Here is a 20,432-nt window from a genome sequence, read left to right as displayed (position 1 = left end):
CTGAACTTAAGAACTCAGAGCGTACGGTCATCAAGTGTGTACAAGCTACAAGTTTTACGAATGAATTGGTTCTACTTCACAAAAACAAACCCAGTACCTCTAATCTTCAACGTTTAGACCCTTTTCTGGATGCTTCCGGCATAATTCGTGTGGGAGGCCGGCTTAAGAAGCTATCGCTGAAATTCAACGTCAAACACCCAATAGTACTTCCAAAGAAGCACCATATCGTTGATCTTCTCATAGACTTTGTCCACACTACTCACTTACATTCCGGACCACAACTGACCCAAGCAATCCTTTGCCAAAACTATTGGATTCTTTCGGCTCGTCGAGTTATACGGACACGTATTCACGTATAAATGTGTAAAATGTTTTAAAGTGAAACCAAAGAAAATCACCCCACTCATGGGATATCTTCCTACCGCAAGAGTAACTCCAGCTCGACCATTCACTACCAGTGGCGTTGACCCCTTTGATGTGAAAATTGTTAAAGTGTTCCCTCTCCCTCAAAACTAAGCCATAAAACTTAGAAAGACCTCTAAATAGTTGTAAATAATATCCAAAATATTCTTCAGTGCTCCGTTTTTGTACAATTTTGTGTTCATTGTTATAAAACTATCGTTTTATGGAGGCCGGTATGTTCAGTAAAAGGCCAGCTGACCATATGAGCATAATCCCCACATGTCAACAACAATACAATAATAAAATTTTTAAAATGTAAACATTCCAAGGTAAACATTCTGGTTCAAAAAGTGCAATTATTTTTCTCTCTTGTAATATCGTTTCTTTGTGTAACATAATTCATTTCTCTCTCCTTTTATTTTGACTTATTTCATTTACCTTTTCCTTTTGTGTTCATTAAATAAACCCTTTTTAATTTGACTCTAAATTCTGTGTACCTACTGTGAGAACATTTGGACATTCATGAAACATATCTTCTCGACTAGAGACAACATTCGACCAGATCTTCTTTCAAGACCTTAATAACGTCAAAGTGGTAACATTACTATAGTTCTGTGTTAAAAATTATACCAAAAGTCCAATATTTTCTGTTGTCAAAATTAAATTAATAACCCATATACAGTCCACTTTATTATTTCTACAATAACCTTTTGATTACGCTACATTTGGCGAATGTAAATGTATGCTATTTGCGAATGAAATTTACTTCTAAATTTTGAGAAACGTTTCCACTTTGAATTGACTTCGTTGCTTATGAAAAATTAATAGTGCGAAGCTCAGCAGAAGGCTTTTTTAGACTACGTAAACAAGTTAATTTAGTTACCTTTTCTTTATTGGATCTGAATTAGGATATAGGCGAATCTTTGTGCAGAGCTGTTTATGACTTAAATACTTTATAGATTTTTCCGAGTAATAATTGATTTGGTTGTTACCAATATAAAAAAAAAATGTTTCAACGACGTAAAGCAGCATTTTCCGGCGAGAAGAATATTTATTGAAAGACAACAAGCAGAGAATATATAGCTTTCTGGGCGGAGTGTGACAACATAAAATTTACAGTCGACTAGAAATTGGCAGTTTTGCTAAAACAGGTCACAGATTTGATCAAACAGCGAGATTACGTCTGTACACATTCTTTGTGATGTAGTTTAACATAAAAAGTCCAGACAATACTTAAGGTGTTTTTCTAAGTCTCGTTAGAATTGATTTTTACATGTACTGGAGACAGTTCCACTACCAAAATAAAATACTAGATTTTAAAATTACTATGCGAAATATTAATGTATTTATTTCAAATATTCTAGAAGATAGAAATACATTCAGTTTTAATGGTACATAATCTATTGGAAATTACTGATGTTAAAGATACATATCTTTATATCTGTTGTAGTTGACTTACTGTTGTATTTAGCTTGTACGTTATCATTTTATTAGTAATCTTCGAGGCTTCTTTTGCTTAATACTAGACCCTACAAAGGGGTTTAGAAGTATGATCAATAATAAAATAAACATATAGGCTAATATATATATTGTAATATCGTATTAAAAAAAATCCCACTTTAAATTAAAATTGTTTAGGTAGTTATGAATATAGCGTGATTATAAGCTGTCATAAACACAAATGCCATTATGTAAAAGCATAGCTCGAGAGGTAAGAATGCTAATACAATGCACATGCAAATGGTTTGAACAACCATTGACGTGTTAAAGATGAGTATTGAGATCTCACCATTGAAGGGTTCTGTCGGAAACATGTATCTCAGCAATACATACTGTATTGAATACAACACTGTATTGAACACTGTTGATTGCTTACATGTCATACTGAATACATGTTCATTGTATTGTCGCTCCTTAGATACTACATGACATATGTATACGATAGAAAATTATATTTGTTGATGGATTGAATTTTAACTGTGTTGTTTAAGTCCAATTGTATTTTAGGAAATAGATTTACACACTTATACGGTACATAAATTATAGTACTATGAAATCAAAGGATTTTTTGTCTTTTGTGTAAAATGTAAATTATTTTACGAGTCAGATTTAAATAGTTTCTGTAACTGTTATATTGAGCTTGGACGTTGGGTTTTTTTTTATTTTTTTACAGTGTATAAGGATATTAACTCTGTTATATATATTATTGTGATTAGGGCTACTAATATACATTTGAAAACATTATAAAAACATTAGTACTCTTTTAACTCATGTTAATTATCAACGACTAGTTTCTACACTAAGGTCATAGCCATGTTTTATATTATGTTTATGCACTTTGCTATGGTTTATTCATGGTAATGGATCAGGCATTAGTCAGTTAGATTATGCGACAAAATATATTTTATCTATGAGGAAACCATTGCAACAAAAGGGGTATCTACCATGATTTTGTGTTTACTAAGTATGTTCCTAAATCGAAATTACAATATACCATAATTGTATTATAATTTTGTTCCCACTGTAAATGAAATATTCACAAAAGTTTTGACACACAAATAAATAGTTTCAAAAGCTATTTTACTCTGATTTTGAATTCAGTTACTAGGTCAAAGATGTTATATTCTGCTAGAAAACGTAGCAGAAGTATACTACCTAGCTGACAGGGTTAATAGAGTTTTTACGACCACACAATTCCAAACATGTGGCATAAAGAAGGACGGCTCAGAAGGGACTCATAGAGCAGACAAATCCATTAGGAAACCTCTCATGACTGCTTGCTGTTATATTGCAGAGCTTATGTGTGGTTTGTGAACATATATTAAACGTTATTAATTGACCCTGCTCGTTGTATTTGCTTTGCACTGATCATCTGTTCTAATTTAGTCATTAGATGAAAATATATCCTTGTAAAAACAATTCTTGGATGTTCTTTGTTTTTTGAGTAAGTAGTGTCCTACAATGTTCATATCTTACAATATTAATCAGTGAGTAAAGTATGAAACAATTTTCTCCTTTTCTATTATCAATAATACATTTCAAAAGCTAAATATGTCTTTAAAAGAATTATGATGACATTTTATGGACCTAGTTTTAAGATGTAAATTAGCTATAATTATAAAACCAATTCATATAATCAAAACACATAGTCGTCCATTATAGGGGTTGTATAACATAAATTCAGTGTTAAAAGATGATTTCTTAGCAGAAAACACTAACTGTTGTTTTAGTTTGTTTACACAAAAATTTACTCAGAGTGAAACATTGAAGGGATAAACACGTATTGGGCCTAAATTTTTTAAGTATATTAAATAAGATATAAATACAGAATGTTTGAAATGGTTGTTTACAGGATGTGAAAGAACACTGTATAAAACCAAGATAAAGGAAAAAATATAACACATGTCTCACAATATTACTAATTTAAACAAAACTCGGTTTAAATTTTAATTAATATTTTACAAATAATTTTTTAAAATACTTACTAAAACAGATTATGGGTGAAAAGAAAACTTAAGTCGTATGACTGAATTTGATTACGAGCGTTGTAAATAAAACAATTCAAAACTATAGTTAGAGCTTTTAGATTTTAAGCCTTACGACTTCCGAAAAGCTCTATTACTGATATTTACTGGGTAGTCTTGTGTATTTAAAGTCCCCTTGAGGCCCATCAATTCGTGCTGCGAGGAATATTGCTAAGTTAAATGTGTAGGAAGAGGTTCACGTTGCTATGAAACACCAGTCCCGAATACATTTATGTCTTCAACGATCTACAGGGAGCGGCAAAATGATCTGACGGTTTTCTTTGCCGCCCTGTCGAGCGAATGAGTGGCGTAGGGTGGTGGGAATAGGGGCGTTACAAAGCCAACGAGTGGACATTTTTAGTAGCCATGGAGCTGTGGGATAGCTGAGCAACATGTATTTGTAGTAGAAGTGTTTTTAAAAGTGGAAATTCCTGTGTAGCTGTTCAGTACACGTTTCAATGTGGGTCAAAGAAGAAAAGTCCCAACTCGAAACACTATTTTGCTGTAGGTGGGTAACTTTAGAGCTACTAGTTCAGCATTGAAACTAAAATCTGACTACGTGGTGTGAAACTAAAGAGAGTGAGGAAGACTGTATGTTGTGGTTGAAAGTGTGATTCGTCGCTCATAATGAAAATGTTGTTACAAGCTTGAAAATCAATCACTACTTGTTCTGAAAAAGAGATGCACTTTGCATAACCCCTGGGTTTCAACTGTTGCACAATTGCCATTTTGTATGAATGGAAATGCAGGTCGTATTGAAATACTCTTCTGCTGAGCGGCCAGACAAGTACAGAGCTGCAGCTTAACGTTTAGGCCACTGAGGACTAACTTCCACAGCTTCTCTTACTCTCTCAGCGTTCTCTGGCGTCCGGGCTGACCTTGGACTTGGACAGCCTGTTGGCTTTTTTCAATGCTGAACTAGTAGCTCTAAAGTTACCCACCTACAGCAAAATAGTGTTTCGAGTTGGGACTTTTCTTCTTTGACCCACATTGAAACGTGTACTGAACCGCTACACAGGGATTTCCACTTTTAAAAATACTTCTACTACAAATACATGTTTCTCAGCTATCCCACGGCTCCATGGCTACTAAAAATGTCCAAACGTTGGCTTTGTAACGCCCCTATTCCCACCACCCTACGCCACTCATTCGCTCGACAGGGCGGCAAAGAAAACCGTCAGATCATTTTGCCGCTCCCTGTATAACTTAGGTTAAATTATGAATCCAATGAACAGTTCTCGATTTCAATGTGAAAAAAGTTTTGTTCAAAGGACAACGCTTATTTGAGTAGAAAAATATAAATTCATCTCCTTCTAAAAGTGTAATTTTTTTATCATAGCAAAATACATCTACATAGTTTGTCTGTTTTTTTAACTGTTCTTTCCAGAGTTTAATAACTTAGATGATAAAATATACGTAAACCTGGCTATAGTGAATAAAAGAATTGAGTTTTGTGAGAAAGTACAATACAATACCACAATACAATAGTATATGATGAAGGGGTGAGAGCTAGCATAGGGGTTAGAGCATGGGACTTTGGTCCCCAAGGTATCGGGTTCAAATTCTGCCAATCACGGATGGATATTGTGATAATGTCTCAACCTTAAAGTCTAGCCCAAAGTAATGTAAAAACCGATCCCTGGCTGGAGTCTGACGTCCTGGGATATGAAAGTGGGATATAAAAAACAAACTAAAAATATAATAAAGGGAAAGTAATAAATTGGCCACGTTCTCTCAACGTTTCAAGCAAAAGTGTTAAACGAGTAATAAATATTCGAGTCAAATACGATGGTCAAATTATTTGAGAATTGTGTTAAGAAATAATTCCTCTAGAATCAAGCTTACAGCAAACTTTTGAAATACAAGACAAAGAAAACGTCGAGACTGCTTTTGCTAATGATCCGATTGAGATAAGTCTGTTCGGTTGTTGGATTAAATTAGTTGATTCTTTTGCCTCTTCTAAGTTTGTTATTTAAACTTTATTGAAAGAGAATTTTCAATTTCATCTGAAGCAGTATGCTTTATTTGTAAGAATCATTGTACTGATATATGTGTGATTATATTTTAATTGTAGAATCGATAAAGTTTGTTACAATAAAAACTGTATTAATTATGATTATTGTATAATACTTCTGTAAATGGTGTTTAAGTATATGTAAGTCTACTTTTATTTAATGATGACCTAACCAATACAACTTGTATGTATTGTTAATTCTTGATCAATAAACGATTTTATTAAATTTAAACTAATAATAGTTTGTTAATTGTTTCTGTTTGTAGTCAAATCAATTATTAATAAAGTGAATGTATGGGAATAACTTGATTAAAATAAAAACATATTTCGTTTATATAATACCAATACACAACATTTTCTGCATTCAATTATGTTAGATAGGTCGCTAGCGTCTCGGGCTCTCGTGTGAAAATGACGGGTTCCATTTCAGCATATCAAACTAGTTTATATACTGTATTTCTTGCCGAACTTCACTAGCTAAACATAAAGTAACGTTTGAGTTAATTTTAAAGCAGAATTGATCCAACTTCATACATAATTAACTATGTTCTTAATACTACGTGCCTATAATTGGCTGGTGAAAATCGTTAAAGATATTTTTGCCAGTCATCGTAGTTGTATTGCATGTTTTAATCAATACCGGATTTACGAAACAATACGGTGGACTCTTAACAATTCTAAGTTTTTGAAAATACAATAATTCAAGTTCATGGATTAGTATCGACTGATAAAGTATGTTTTAATTGGTGTAATAAGCTGTAGATATTAACTTTTTATGATAGAATATTGTTAACAAGCATTGAACTAATAATAGAAACTTCATCAAACATTATTTTACCGCATAATGTATATATAACAAATATGTTATACATTATGAGGTAATATAAAAAGGTATGGTTGTTGATAGAAGTCTTAACCCTAGAATTTATGTAAATATTAGTTTTCGGAATAAAGCGAATATTTTAACCAAATCTGTATCGATTAATTTGAAGACATTCAGTTGCAATAAATCAAACGTGTTTTTCTGAGAGAATCTTAACATTCAAATGTTTCAAACTCAAAATGACTTTAGCAAAGTCACTGTTTTGAATTTCTGTTCTTCTGTAACTCGTTATTCATTGCAATTATTCCGTTTTACATTATCACGTGATTGAACTTGTAAAGTTGTATGATGAACATGTCTTTTGGCATAACCAGCATTGACATTTAGGTTTGCAAGAATCAAACATACCATTGAAAACTACCAGCTTTTGACTTCCTCTAGACCTAGTAGTAATGTGGAAAACGATTCCGGGCTAAAACTATGAGGAATAAAAACAAAAACCTTAAGGTGGGCTGCGATGAAACGGTCAGCTAACGGTTTTCATGGCAAAACATTTTTGTTTAGCAGGAACTGAACTCGTGCCTCCAGGAGATGTTTCACACATTAGACACTTAACTAGTTTTTTTTTGTCTTAGGACGCTAGGCACGACCCCAGAATAATTTTTCACGTTACTTCAGGCTAGACCTAGGGGTTACAGCATTATCACTTGGATAAAATCCATTGGAGATTTGGTGAGATTCGAACCCGGGAACCCAAGAACCGGAGTCCCGCGCTCTAACCTCTAGACCAGCCCGCTCCCCGGACACTTAACCAGTAGTATGTGTTCAAACAAAAAACTAAACTCAGTCTAAGTACCTGCTAGCCGTAGCCTCAAGTGATCCATTGCACGACCCACCCTCACTGAGATAGTAGTTATCTTAAGCGGTTAAGCTACTTTGTCTGTTTACAGCTGGTGATTTATCATGTTGCGATCATGATAAATAGGCTACTTTAAGTGTAAAAAATGTAAAAGGTTATTAAGAGTCAAAAACCCGCTTTATATTTTATCAGGTATAAAGTGTGTTTTTGCCGAGGAAAAATGTGTATTTAAATGAATTTCTTTAAAGCTATGGATAAATAAATATAGTGTGGATGGATTAGTTTAATAATACAGTTTTAAACAAAAATAGATTTGAATATGTTATTGTGGATCACTGTTATTTAATTGGAAATTATTTTTCGTTTAAAAGTGTTTGGATGTATCAAAATACCATGATTTCAGTCTAAAATATTGTTTTAGTTAAATGTACATGACGAAATAGCATCAGTGGTGTTTAGATTAATTTTTTAAACGAGTAATCCAAAAGTAAACGTAAAAATGTTGTTAGAATAGGTGATAAAGTATCGTCTGAAAAATGGCAACACGATCTGTAAAATTCATTTTGGAACCAGCAGGCTTTGCATTTGAAGGTGAGAGTACCCTAACCAATATAATTACTGAGTTAAGAAAAAAAAATAAAATAATAAGATTTTCCACTAGAGTCCTGTACATTAGTTAAACCAAGTCTTTGACGTCTTTTATACATTATTTTATGAAACTTTATGTATTTACATGTAATTCACTGGGTAACTTTATTTGATCTATAATCGTACGATTTTAGGTGGTGTCTATATGTAACTATCATAAATCTATCAAACAATTGTAAAAGAAAATTATTACAAAATAAAATATTCAAGCAAGTACTAAATACCAAGAAACACAAGTAATTATGGTATTTATTGAAATAATGGTATTTTTTACCAAAATCTAATTTGGATAACATATTATATGAGATTATCTCATTTTTTACCAATTGAACTAGCCTAAATGCTGTACGAGGTCGATTTTTCACTTTGATGCATTTTTCACTTTTAAAGCAGGTTTTTTTCTAGCATTTCATCTAGGTCTTGAAACCCTGGATATTTTCTCCAATTTACATCCTCGTGATTTTCCAAAAAGCACTCCGGTCCCACACAACCATCCCCTTTGTTGAAGATACTTTGGCTCTTGCCTAGCGGTGTCAGATGGAACTGGTTGGTTAAGTATTCATATTCCACTAGCATTTGGATCAGGCTGGCACACGTTCGGTAAATCCTTTTTAAAGGCACTTTATCTGAAATCGTACATGAATAAAAGGTAACAGCAATAAAACATACACTTTCTTTCATTAGCTTGTCAACAACCCTTATCATTGGAAAGGGGTGGAAGTAACTATGGTATTTTATGGGGAATATAACATAACTTGTTAATGACTTGTTGTTGTTAATGACTTCTGTAAACGGTATTGTTTACATCTTGCCCAAACATCTTTTGAAATAACACTCACACTTTCATTTTCTCTAAAGATTCCAATGGCGTAAATAAGAACAAACAACAAATCTTTAGGTACCTATAAAAAAGGATTACAATACTCGTATTATTATAATCTCTTTGAAACGTCCAAAGCTTTTGAACGCTTGACTAATCTTATTAATTTCTAGATTTTTCATCTCAGCGTCTTTCCTTGGTAGAAGCGAACTTTACGTCTGTAATTGGGAAAGTTGGAAAAAAATTTTTGCAAAAACTGTTTGCTATGTTTAGAGATATTTCACTTTCGCTCGTGTAGCCATACAGCAACGATTGGCTAGATTATCTGAAATACGATTTTAAACTACGCGAAATAGGCCAAACAAATTGTCCTAGTTCTGAGTTAGTGTGATAATTATTCCTTGAAGCTTTATGTTCACCATTCTACTCGCCTAAAAGGAAATTGAAGCATAGATTTAGCAAACTATCTTAACCTAAAACTAAATCGTCAAGTGAAACATGACAAAAACATTCCGCAATGTCCTCCCCGTGATTTTGCGCAACATTTGAAAATCGCAAGATAAGTTTGCCGTAAAATGTTTATAGAAAATCTTTATGTTCATGTTTTCTGTTGAAAATTTTATGTTTAACTTTTAGATGTTTTCAACACTTATGAACCAGGTATCACAAATCTCAAATCAGAACAAATTGAGGTTATAGGAAATAAATACCTGAAAAGTCCCCAATGTATGCGATGTCTAAGCTTTTGCCCTTCAGGTCCATATGTTGTTTGTCCTTGTGGGCGTGGTACAACAGCCCTCGACCTTCATAAACAACCCCATCCCCGCCTATCAGGAAACTGACATATCAAACTACTTTTAGTTCAAATCTATTCATACCTTTACTGGAGGAAGGAAGGTTACTGTTGGATGGAAAAATGAATATGCATAGCATGAGATCAAATGCGTTTGTCGATATTTAATTACCGCTAGCTTATACAATTTGGTTGTTAATGTTCAAAATAATTATCCTGCCTGGTATGTAACTGAAAAAGGTCATTACAAAACTAGCATAATATTATCAATCCAGTAAATGCAAACAAAAGAGTAAATTAAAAGATTTGAGTGAATTATTAAAGGCACGTATGTATCATGCACTTGAATACTATAATTTAACCTAGACGTTAATATAAAGGGGTACTAAATATTTCGAAATGGTTAAAATAGAGCTGTTAAAAATTCGTGGTTGAATATAATATTTTCAGTTTTATACACTTTTTGATACAAATACATAGAAGAAAGCGTTACTAATATACATTTTTTGTATATAATATGTGTAAATATTATGTTGGTTTGGATTTTATTTTTGACTTAAGTTAAGTTCATGTAATATGAAATTCGTTCGTAAATAAAGGCTTTTTTATTTACTAATCTATACATAAATAAAATGTATTAAAATCCGTATATAAATGAACTGGCGGTATTTCTATCTGCACATTTTAATACCAAAGAGTAATTTAATTTGCTAAGATGGTCTGTCATATTTAAATAATGGATTTAAAAAAAATGGATTTTATTTAAAGCATGGTAAGTTTCAAAATTTATTCCCCGGACAAGAAGTTAAATTATTTACCCAGATGGAATCTTAGTCGACATTTATTATGACTCAGGGGTAGTTTATCTACACAATGTCTCCACAAATAGTTTACTTATCTCTTAAGCTCTAAATTTTGAAACTGATTTATTCAGAACATTTGAAACTATCCGACTGTGACTTTATTTCATACCTGTTTACGAGTCATTGTACAATTTTAATTCAAAAAAACTACAAGGCGTTATAGTAATGACTAGTAATAATACTAGTAACCCACCATGATCCAATATGACTCAAATATTCGTCCTATCCCAACAGCTGATTTGTCACAATCAGTTTAATATCTTTTAAGTTGAAAATCTAAAAACTAGTTCATTCAGAATATTTGAAGACTACATAAATATGGATTTAAGTTGAGTATTTACCTCCTTTCCCCAATTCATGTCAAATAGTTAAATTGAAAGACGAAACTAAACTAGGAAGATAATGTTATATATTTACTAGGAGTTAACTTTCTTCTTCCGGCCTTAAACACTAAATGTGTTTTTTTACAACAAAAATACTACAATAAGTATTTGTTTATATACAAATGGTCTAATCCTTAAAATTTAGTAAGGGAAATGGAATTTGCTTAGTCTGCACATTCCTGGGGTTATAATATTTTTTAAACGTATCATTCAATCGCAGTGTTTTGTATTAGTTGATCTTCGTGACTCACTTGTATTGAATATCTGCTAGACCTCTGCCTTGAATGTCTCGCCGTTGTATTAGATCCACTGCGTCTAGACATTCGTGATTCGTCAGACATTCATCCGTTCCAGTGAACGTAATCAACACCTATAAGGATTAAACACTTCAACAACTGTTTCGTAATACTATAAAATAAAAAATATCTATCTTAGTAGAATTGTCATCCTTATGGTACAGCTGAAGAAAATTTTATTTAACACAGTGTACTGTAGAGGTCCTGTTTTTGTTTACAATGTGTTTCTTGTTATTTCAGTCATTTAAAACCTCGTTTGACCAAATAAATCGATCTAATCATAAACAATAAGTCCCTTAGTTATATAACCAAACAGTACAGCACAAATCAATAAATTAATCCTAAAGTAATAGAAACTAAATTACATCGACACTAGCGCCCAGTGGAATTGTACATGAACAAGACACGAAAAACGAGCTTCAACGTTTACAATGGGAGAAGTCTACCTGTGTTGGTGTTGGTTAGTGTATAGTTATACTATCTAATTAGTATACGATGGATGCATTGGTTATATTACTTTAATAAATCGTAGTTTTTTCATGTGGTCGAAGTTTTTTCATGTGTGGGGCCGTCGACTCCCCTCACTTCTGTGCATTACTTTCATATTTATTAATATTTATGGTATATCTTGTTGTTACCTTTATTGTCAAGTTTTTAAATTTTCTTCAAAGCTTATCGTACCTTTTGCACACTGTTCTCTTCTGTAAATTTGCTGTTTTTGCCTCCATACTATGTATTATTTTGTAGTGTTTCATAATTTTGGGTTTGCTTATTGTGAGTCTCTACTTCGTTAATATTTATTGTATTATTGTTCCTGCATGTTAACTAGTCTTTATTGCCACTTGCTGTGATATTTATCGTATATTTATTTTCTAAACTATGTTTTGTAATTCTAAGTGTACGTAGTAGATAGCTGTAATGGTAACATGCATGTATTACTATGTCATCTTTTATTGGTTATCTGTAAAAAAATTGCAATGTAAAATGTAAAATAGTGTTTGCCGTATATAAATAAATAAATAAATAAAAACAAATAAATAAGCATTGCCTCTTATAATACATGACAAAGTGCCAACACCGCAACCCTCGCATATTAAAATTTATTTAAATACATTTTAACCATACAGCAATTTTTAAAGGGTGATAAACGCTCACAAATGAATGGTTTTATCTGTTAGTTCTACCTAGTTTAGTGTGTTTGGTTTTCATTTTGTTAGACCTATTTGATAATATATATATTCAATATTTTGAAAGTGGCTGATTCCCCTAAACATCGTCTTCTTAAAATAGCCTGGTTACAGCTAGGATGTTTGGTTTATATTTTATATTTAGGAATAGATTGTGAAGTTCTATAGTTATTTGTGCAACTAGTGAGAAAAGTGAGCAATTGACTCACTCGAGAGAAATCCTTACTCACGAGCCTTAGGCGAGTGAGGAATGGTTTCTCGAGTGAGGCAATTGTACTTTGAACTCGAGTTGCACATTATACTTTTCCTACAGTTACCATAAAACAAATAAATTTGTGAAGAAACATAACCTATTCTTACACAGAAGTGAACTTTTAATATAACATTTAATGTGAAGTGACAAATACAACAGTATAACAGCTGACCAGCTGATTTACAGCCAGTGCTGCCAACGTATTTCGTGCGCATACGACGTTGCCTGCATGTTACGCGCTCACTATTTCGTGCCTTCACGTTGCAAATCTGGAGTGAGACAAAGTAATTAGAGTGAGACAATGTTAACATTGTCTCACTGATGAGCGAATTGGCCACTTTGCTTTCTCAAATCAGTGAGAGAACATGTACATTGTTAGGTAACTGTAGGAAAACAATCTTAAAATTATATAAACTATTCCAAATTTACCATGATTTAACAGTGACAACTGCGTTAAATACATTTTGAATGGTTCACAACATCCGCAAAAACGATTTCATTTACAGTTATTTTTTTTTTAACGTATTCTCTTAAAAGATAGTTAAAAACAGATCGATTTTCTTTTTACCTCTTCCATTGGTAGTTTTAGCTCTTCCATTTCTCCACGCGGGGCCTGAGCCCCCCATGAGCTACGGTATATTACAGTAGGGTGTGGAAGTCGGACTTCTGAACTATTGCAGGAGCAAAACAAATACAAATAAGACCATATAGTTTGAACAACTTAAAAAACCCGTCGTTATAAAAATGTATTTCATCAAAATATCTCTAAATACTAAGCCCTTTTAAAAATACTAAAATAATGGTTACTATAAATTGTGCTTATAATTTGAAATAAAAACCTTTAAGTTAAAAAATCTGCTGGCAGTAAAAAATATAAAACAATTACCTGTTTTAACCCCTCTCCAAGTTTTCAAAGTGATTTATAAGATATGAAATCCAATATAAAAAACAAGAAATAAACAACAAACTGCGGATTCTTAAGAGCTTTAATATTATCTAATAAAATTAGAAAAAAACTTTAATTACCAAGCTATACTTAAATATTAGACTTTATCAAATTCTCAAAACATGTAATTTACAAAGCAATCTCACTTTTACAAAAAATCTTTTGACCTAAAAGATTTATCATAATTATGTTTAGCTTAAAGGAATTACTAGTATTTTGTAAAATGAACAATTTCGTAGGACCACTGTCATAGACGTAAAACCCATAGAAAACAACAATTATTTACTAAAATCCAGCCATAATCTTTTTTTATTGTAGACCATTAACAAAATCTTATTCTAGAAAATGTTAATCTTAACTGTCAGTTTAATTAATAACAGACTTTTTTATTATTACAACTTTCTTGTTAATAATTTGAAAGAGATCCAGACAAGCGGTTAGTGTATTGCTACCATATAAGGTAAAGAAAAAAAAATCAGGTACAAAAATAATAAGGATTGGAAACGGCCTAATGGATTTGCAAATTTATAAATGCAAAACTAGTTCTAATTATACACTTTTCGGCTTCAGAAAAAATGCTATAACAAGTGTTTGTAATTGAAATACCAAAATAATGTACCTATATTATAAAAAGTATTTTTTAACTTACCTCATTGGCTCATCATCATCCAATGGTGGAGGTGGTATGTCTTCATCTTCTTTTTGAATTTGGGTGTTTTCGGTGTTCTGTAGTGAAACCTCTTCATTTTTCTGATCACTTCCCGACTAAAATTGAAGTCATCGGTTAACTGTCGTAATACAAATTGAGTATTTAATTTGAAATGAAATTGCGATGTTAAAATTAGGCTATAGAATGTAGGCTTTAAATTGGTCAATGCATGTTTAACCGTTGATGCATATCTAAGTCTGTAAAGTGACTTAGTAATAACTAAAAAAATAAGTTTACTTCTACTATGTCTTACCATTCACTGATATTCTTCAAAGTCTTGAGGTTAGACTCATATCTAGACGTTTATTGGTCGATTCATCATTATTGATAACCACTCAGTTATCTTAATCTTTCTTGATATTGGCTCTCAAACGTATTTGTTATTTAAACATTGTTAATTAACAGTAAATTAAGAAGAAGAATGTAGTGTTTTTTTTATCTAATGCAGGAACTAACAGTATTTTTAATATTAAAGTTATTTCGCGTAATTTGTTTTAAAGTATACATCTAAAATCAGATTTAGTAAGAAATATTTACAACTGATTGATACTCTCTAACGAGATGTTTCCTTCATACCAATTCGGTATTTCGATTTCTAAAATCCACAGATTGTCAATTTTTTATTGGTTTTTATTTTATTTTTTGTATATTATAGTCTCATTATTTTTTTGCAGGAGTCATCCAAAGCTCTGGTAAAATATTGCGAATACATTATAGAATGAATGTTTAAAGATCTTTAAAAGAATTGTATGTTCTGTTCCTATTTCTAGAAATCGGTATTGCAATATGAATAGGCAATTTAACAGTAAACAAGAATTTCTACAAGCCTGTATATTTTACAGCCAATGATTTGTTTACTATTATGCTAAGTAATAGTTAAAATATGGTCAAACATCCATTAACATCTACTCGTCCTCTTGTTGATATAGTTTTATGTTTATTATGCTTTATTTAATCCTCACTAAAACAAAAAAAATGTTTATTTCAATTAAAATTAAAATGTACTACCAAATTAAAAAAACCTACGATAAGATCTGTTGACGTGTGTACAACAAATCGTATTATAGGTTTTTAATTTGGAAGTATACTATCTTAGAAACATTTTATTAAAAGTAATTGAGTGCGTATATTAATTGAAATTTTTACGTTACCATTATAACAGTCTCCAAATACAATTCAAGAACAACTTCACATAAAAACGTCAATTAAAAAATCTAATTGATCGAATTTTTATCTGTTAGTGATGCTTTTTAACACTGGCATTTAAACTTTTCGTAATAACATCTTTTATCAGACAACCCAGATGTATTGGTGGGTCGGTAGCGTCTCGGACTTCGGGCCGAAAGCAGCGATATCATGTGTTCAAATCTTGGTATCTGCCTCTACTTTTCATCGGTACAATTTATTCTTGTACTTTGTCGGCTCACTTCTTGCTTTTTTGGATACGTTCCACGCACTGGCGTTTGTGGCCCATGAGGACGGGCAAATGAAAGGTAAAAAGAGGCGGTCAATTTTTTTTATGAATGAAAATTGTGGCTATGTACGTGTAATACGTCACAAACAGAACTTATTATATTTTAAAAACAGAATAACAATCATAGAGGGAGCAAATTTTATTATATCACCATAGGTTTAAAATATTATCTTCCACTTTGAGTTCGCCTCTAGGTGCGATATCGTCGCGATATTTATTGTATCTTTCGCGGATATCGGCGCAAACGTCTGGTCCCGGTACTGGTTCCTTCTGTCCAAATGGAATTAGCTTAAACTCATCCTTCACTACACTATGTCCTACGACGAACCTCATAACTTTTTCAGCGACTTTATAGAACTTCTCTGGCGGTGGTGTTTCTAAAACAAAACAAGAAATTAGAAAGTTTAAAAATAAAATACCAACTATGTAATTTTTATCGAAAAAAAAACACTGGGATGTTTTGCTTGATAATATTTCAACATTTGGCTCCTCAGTAGAATTATTTTAAAAATTAAGTTTGTTCAATGATTGTAAAATTTTATTGATTTTGAAAATCAACTGTAGGGTTAGTTAAATTTCCGTTGGAGCAAAACACCATGTTTATACTATTTAACATGAAAACTTTGCTTGTAATGTTTTATTTTTGATGTTGTAATGTGCAAGGATGTTTTATTCCGAGGGTTGAGAAACTAAATGTCCATTTTAAAAAGCAACGTGTACTCCACTGATTTTACAATTAAAATAAGACTAAACATTTTATGAAATCAATTCTTCACATTTTTACTCCAAGCTAAATCCTGAGATTTTAATTTCTTTAGGTATCGTAAATGTATTTTGTAATACATTATAAGTTACTAGGACTTGTCTATACTGGTTTATTTTCAAATAGACTATTTTTAGCTGACTGTGAAAAAACACCTACGATCGCCTGTGATCTTTCACACATTACATTGATATAAAACCAAAACTAATAACTACAAAAACATATACAGACCTGAAAAGTCTCCTATGTAGGCTATATCAATACTGTTCTTGTCCATATATGCAAACTCGGGGTCTCTTGAGGAGTTTATTAGCCAACCTCTTCCTTCATAAATTTCTAAATTGCTTCCTATGTAGTAGCTGTCAACATGCAAAGTAAGTTATACAAGTTTGACAATACTGTAGTAACTTTAAGTATTTTCTTGTAAATTTGATTTGACTTAGACAATAATATATTACAAAATGTGTGTCTAATTAAGAGTTCTCCTACAAAATTTTAAAATGCTGTGTTTAAGATGTTTGCATTTTGTTATTTAAATGTTGGGTTGTACGCCTGCAAGTGAATTAGACGCTGAAGACGCTTCCTCGGGTACTTAAGACGGCAAGGAAAGCACTCCAGCGACGTAATGGAGTAATAACGGGCTAATTGGCTAATTGTCCCTTGTGAACTTGTCAAACCATAACTGGAGGCACATTTGCTCCTGTGTTTTGCAACAGCGAGTGCTGCAGGGTTTGTACCCATTGCCTTCAGGCCATTCAAGTCGGATATGTATTAATCTTTGTTCTTTACTTTTTATATATAAAATAATAATCGAATATCGAAATTGAATTTTTATTCTTTCAAAATATGATTTCATTTAAGTTTTTTTTTTATTTGATGTACACCTCGAGATAGGAATTGTTGACTATTACATGATTGGTATTTTAAAATCAGCTGATTGTCTCTTTAATTTAAAACTGATATGCAGAATGGCTAATAGGGTTCCGTAACCATACAGGGTTATGATATAGGTTTTTTGCTTTTAAACCCACTAGTTTATATAGTGTATTCGTATAAAAGGGCTATTTTTTAGGATATTTTAACCATCGTTCGCAATGTTTCCATAAAACTCGTTATCAGAAGATTCTGAAATTGTCCTAGCATTCAATATTTTTTTCTGAACATAAATTACCATAATATATGGACTAATATCCGTCATAAATAACTAAATTTAAAAAAAAATTCTTGTAACAATTTGGAATTTCGTTAGATGAAGGTTTGTATTGTTAAGAGCAAGTTATCACGTAGTGTGCGAGTTTTGTAGTATTGCCTTTACACAATAACTTGATCTGCTGACCTGTTATTTTCCATTATTTGAAATACTGAATGGTAGAGAATTTAATCAATGGTTCCGTTTATGAAAGGAACTATTTGGGACAGGTTTCTGTAGGTAGAAATAAAAAAAGTTGCCTAGCCTTAGTTGGGTAACACTTTTAAAATATCGGAATGTGAAAGTTCCAAGTTTGAATTTTGTTAAAGCAATTATTAACACACTTCAGAGTGGAGGGCAAGTTGGTATGGTGGCAGAGTTTCAAGTTTCAGTCCACGACGTTTCGGCTTTGAATTCCGCTAACTAGCAATTGCTTATAAGCATGTAATAACTCCGCAAACATCTAGGCCTGAAGTTAAGTGTAACATGGTTCTGGGCTAGAGTCATTGGCGTCTAAGGACGTGATGATTGGGCATGTTAAAAGTCTTTTTGAAACTGCTTTACCTTTGGTTTATTATCTGTAGCCTCGTATAAATCATTTTTTCATGTACGAATTCTGTTATGCAAGATATTTTCCTATATTTGATTCCAAAATTGATTACCAAAGCATTTGGGTAGAACTTACAGGGCGACAAAAATGGTGACCCATAAAGCGTTCACTTAAACAAAAGATGAATCATGCACATAACCTCCCTCAATGCATACTTCATCAAAACCAAATTAACATCTAAGATAACTAGATGTCAACCTACTTGTGTTTGATGTCCAGCAGTTTGTTCTGCACTATATCTTTCCTCTGCAACTCTTGCATCAGTTGGAAGCATTCCAGATGGCTGTGACAGCCTCTACTGCGTGTGTGTGTTATGGTCACATATTCCATGGGGAATATGTTCCATTCTTCCTTCGTCAGGTCTACCGCTTCTGCACGCCACTCGGTCTTCTCCCATATTTTTATGTTTCTCTTTTCGAGTTCCCTGTGTCATTTATTACGTAAGATAAGACTAATAAAAAAAAAAAATTAGGTCCACTTTTATGATAAAAAAATTTAAATACTAGTTTAATTTGTCTAATAACCAAGGCTGATTGTTTGTTGGAGGTGTATTTCCCTCTATGTTTCACTAATTTTCAATTGATTTTGTTTAACCTCGTTTATGGTAAGTTTAAAAACCACTTTTCTAAAGGAACTATCCAAAATTTTGAGAATTTTAAATTCTATAAGACAAAATTTAATTACTGTTGACTAATAACACTATAAAAAAAATATTTTAGATAATCTAACATTAATTATTCATACTTTTACCATATAATTAGTTTTAGTTTTTTTTTAAATAATTAATCAATAAACATTGTACAGGATAAACATAGATGAAAGGAACATTTTCTACGTGAACATGCACATTGTGGTTTACTACTTGCGTCAAAAGCACATAATAACCATTTTAAGGTTGGTTTTTACACATATTTAGGGTCAAAACTAAATACAGTTTTTCTATAATACAGCAATTACAACTATAGCTTACCTTTTCTCATTTTCAGGCCACTGTCTGTCCCTCGCTTCTTCCAGCCAATCTTTATAAACGACCATTTTCTGCAGAGGATAGTTGAAAATTTATAACCAATTACAATTAGCTAAAACTTTTATTTTTCGTAAGATCCAAGTCTTTATTGGCTTAAAGTCTTTATTGGGTTCAATAAAGTGATTTGCATTGCGAGGATGTTTCTTCATTTTTTTACACTACATTCTTAAAAAGCTTCACTTGGTTACCACTTTATGCACCAAAACAAACAAAAACAGAGTAGTTATCTTATCGGTGTCAGATTTTGAATGGAATAGGCATTTTGAAATGTTCTTGGTGATTATCTCAGTTCAGTAAACGAATCATTACTTATATCAGTAGATGTGTTTCTATACACAGATCTAGTTATTTGTGGCGTTTAAAAATAATAATGACATAATTTTTTTCAGGGATAAATGCATTTTTAACTATTTTTATAATTCATATTTGAATTTCAGAGCAGGTATGTTATTTGTCTATTAGTATCAAAATTATATTTTGATATAAAAATATTTCCTACAAATATCGACACCGAGCAGCTTTGTCCATACTAAATAAACCCTCATACATTGAATCTGTTTATTTGAATCATAACTTAGCTTCTTATATAGATTATAAAAATATAGATTAATATAGGAATAATATAGATGATCAATTCGACTTCTAACACACAAAACTGAAATGATTACAGAAACGCATTTATTCAAAAATCACCTTTTGGAGTAAAATTATAATCAAAGGTCGTATAAGTAACATAAATAGCTACAAACATAAGTATTTTTTTTTAATATCAATTAATATAACTCTGAATTTGACAACGTATTCATCTAGTGTATAAAATAAAACTCTTAGTCTTCATACTAAACTGAA

The 20,432-nt window shown here is 31.8% G+C and overlaps 2 protein-coding genes across 4 annotated transcripts in view; both read right to left on the bottom strand.

The window, feature by feature from the left end:
* LOC128986248 (peptidoglycan-recognition protein SB2-like) overlaps positions 1–14,847 on the bottom strand; it is a 28,231-nt gene extending 13,384 nt beyond the window's left edge. For 2 of the 3 annotated variants that reach the window (XM_054406504.1, XM_054406503.1), the window contains exons 1-4: positions 14,774–14,847; positions 14,461–14,576; positions 13,434–13,536; positions 11,381–11,499 (exon numbers count right to left, since the gene is read on the bottom strand). In XM_054406504.1, the coding sequence (XP_054262479.1) occupies positions 11,381–11,499; positions 13,434–13,536; positions 14,461–14,576; positions 14,774–14,776 (341 nt within the window). In that variant the 5' untranslated portion in view covers positions 14,777–14,847. Of the gene's footprint in view, positions 1–8,525; positions 8,897–9,800; positions 9,929–11,380; positions 11,500–13,433; positions 13,537–14,460; positions 14,577–14,773 lie in introns of those variants that run through there. The other variant, XM_054406505.1, reaches the window with a different exon arrangement.
* A 1,254-nt stretch (positions 14,848–16,101) lies between these two features.
* LOC128987916 (peptidoglycan-recognition protein SD-like) lies at positions 16,102–19,811 on the bottom strand. Its single transcript, XM_054409008.1, has 4 exons — positions 19,527–19,811; positions 18,759–18,980; positions 16,989–17,116; positions 16,102–16,371 (listed from the first exon to the last, which is right to left on the bottom strand). The coding sequence occupies exons 1-4, from the start codon at positions 19,589–19,591 to the stop codon at positions 16,142–16,144; spliced, it is 645 nt and encodes a 214-aa protein (XP_054264983.1). The 5' UTR covers positions 19,592–19,811; the 3' UTR covers positions 16,102–16,141.
* Between the last annotated feature and the right edge of the window lie 621 nt (positions 19,812–20,432).

Source organism: Macrosteles quadrilineatus, unplaced genomic scaffold, assembly GCF_028750875.1.
Source record: "Macrosteles quadrilineatus isolate MER2022 unplaced genomic scaffold, UCM_ALF_1.0 Scaffold_2__2_contigs__length_208266976, whole genome shotgun sequence".
NCBI classification, from domain to species: Eukaryota; Metazoa; Arthropoda; class Insecta; order Hemiptera; family Cicadellidae; genus Macrosteles; species Macrosteles quadrilineatus.
This window is presented reverse-complemented; position numbering and strand designations above follow the sequence as displayed.

Excerpts from the sequence above, each read along its gene's own strand:
- LOC128987916 (XM_054409008.1), bottom strand. The coding sequence starts at position 19,591 with ATGGTCGTTTATAAAGATTGGCTGGAAGAAGCGAGGGACAGACAGTGG. Across the intron at positions 17,117-18,758 it reads CTGCTGGACATCAAACACAA|CTACTACATAGGAAGCAATT; the intron begins GTAGGTTGACAT and ends GCATGTTGACAG. Across the intron at positions 16,372-16,988 it reads CTACATAGGAGACTTTTCAG|AAACACCACCGCCAGAGAAG; the intron begins GTCTGTATATGT and ends GTTTTGTTTTAG.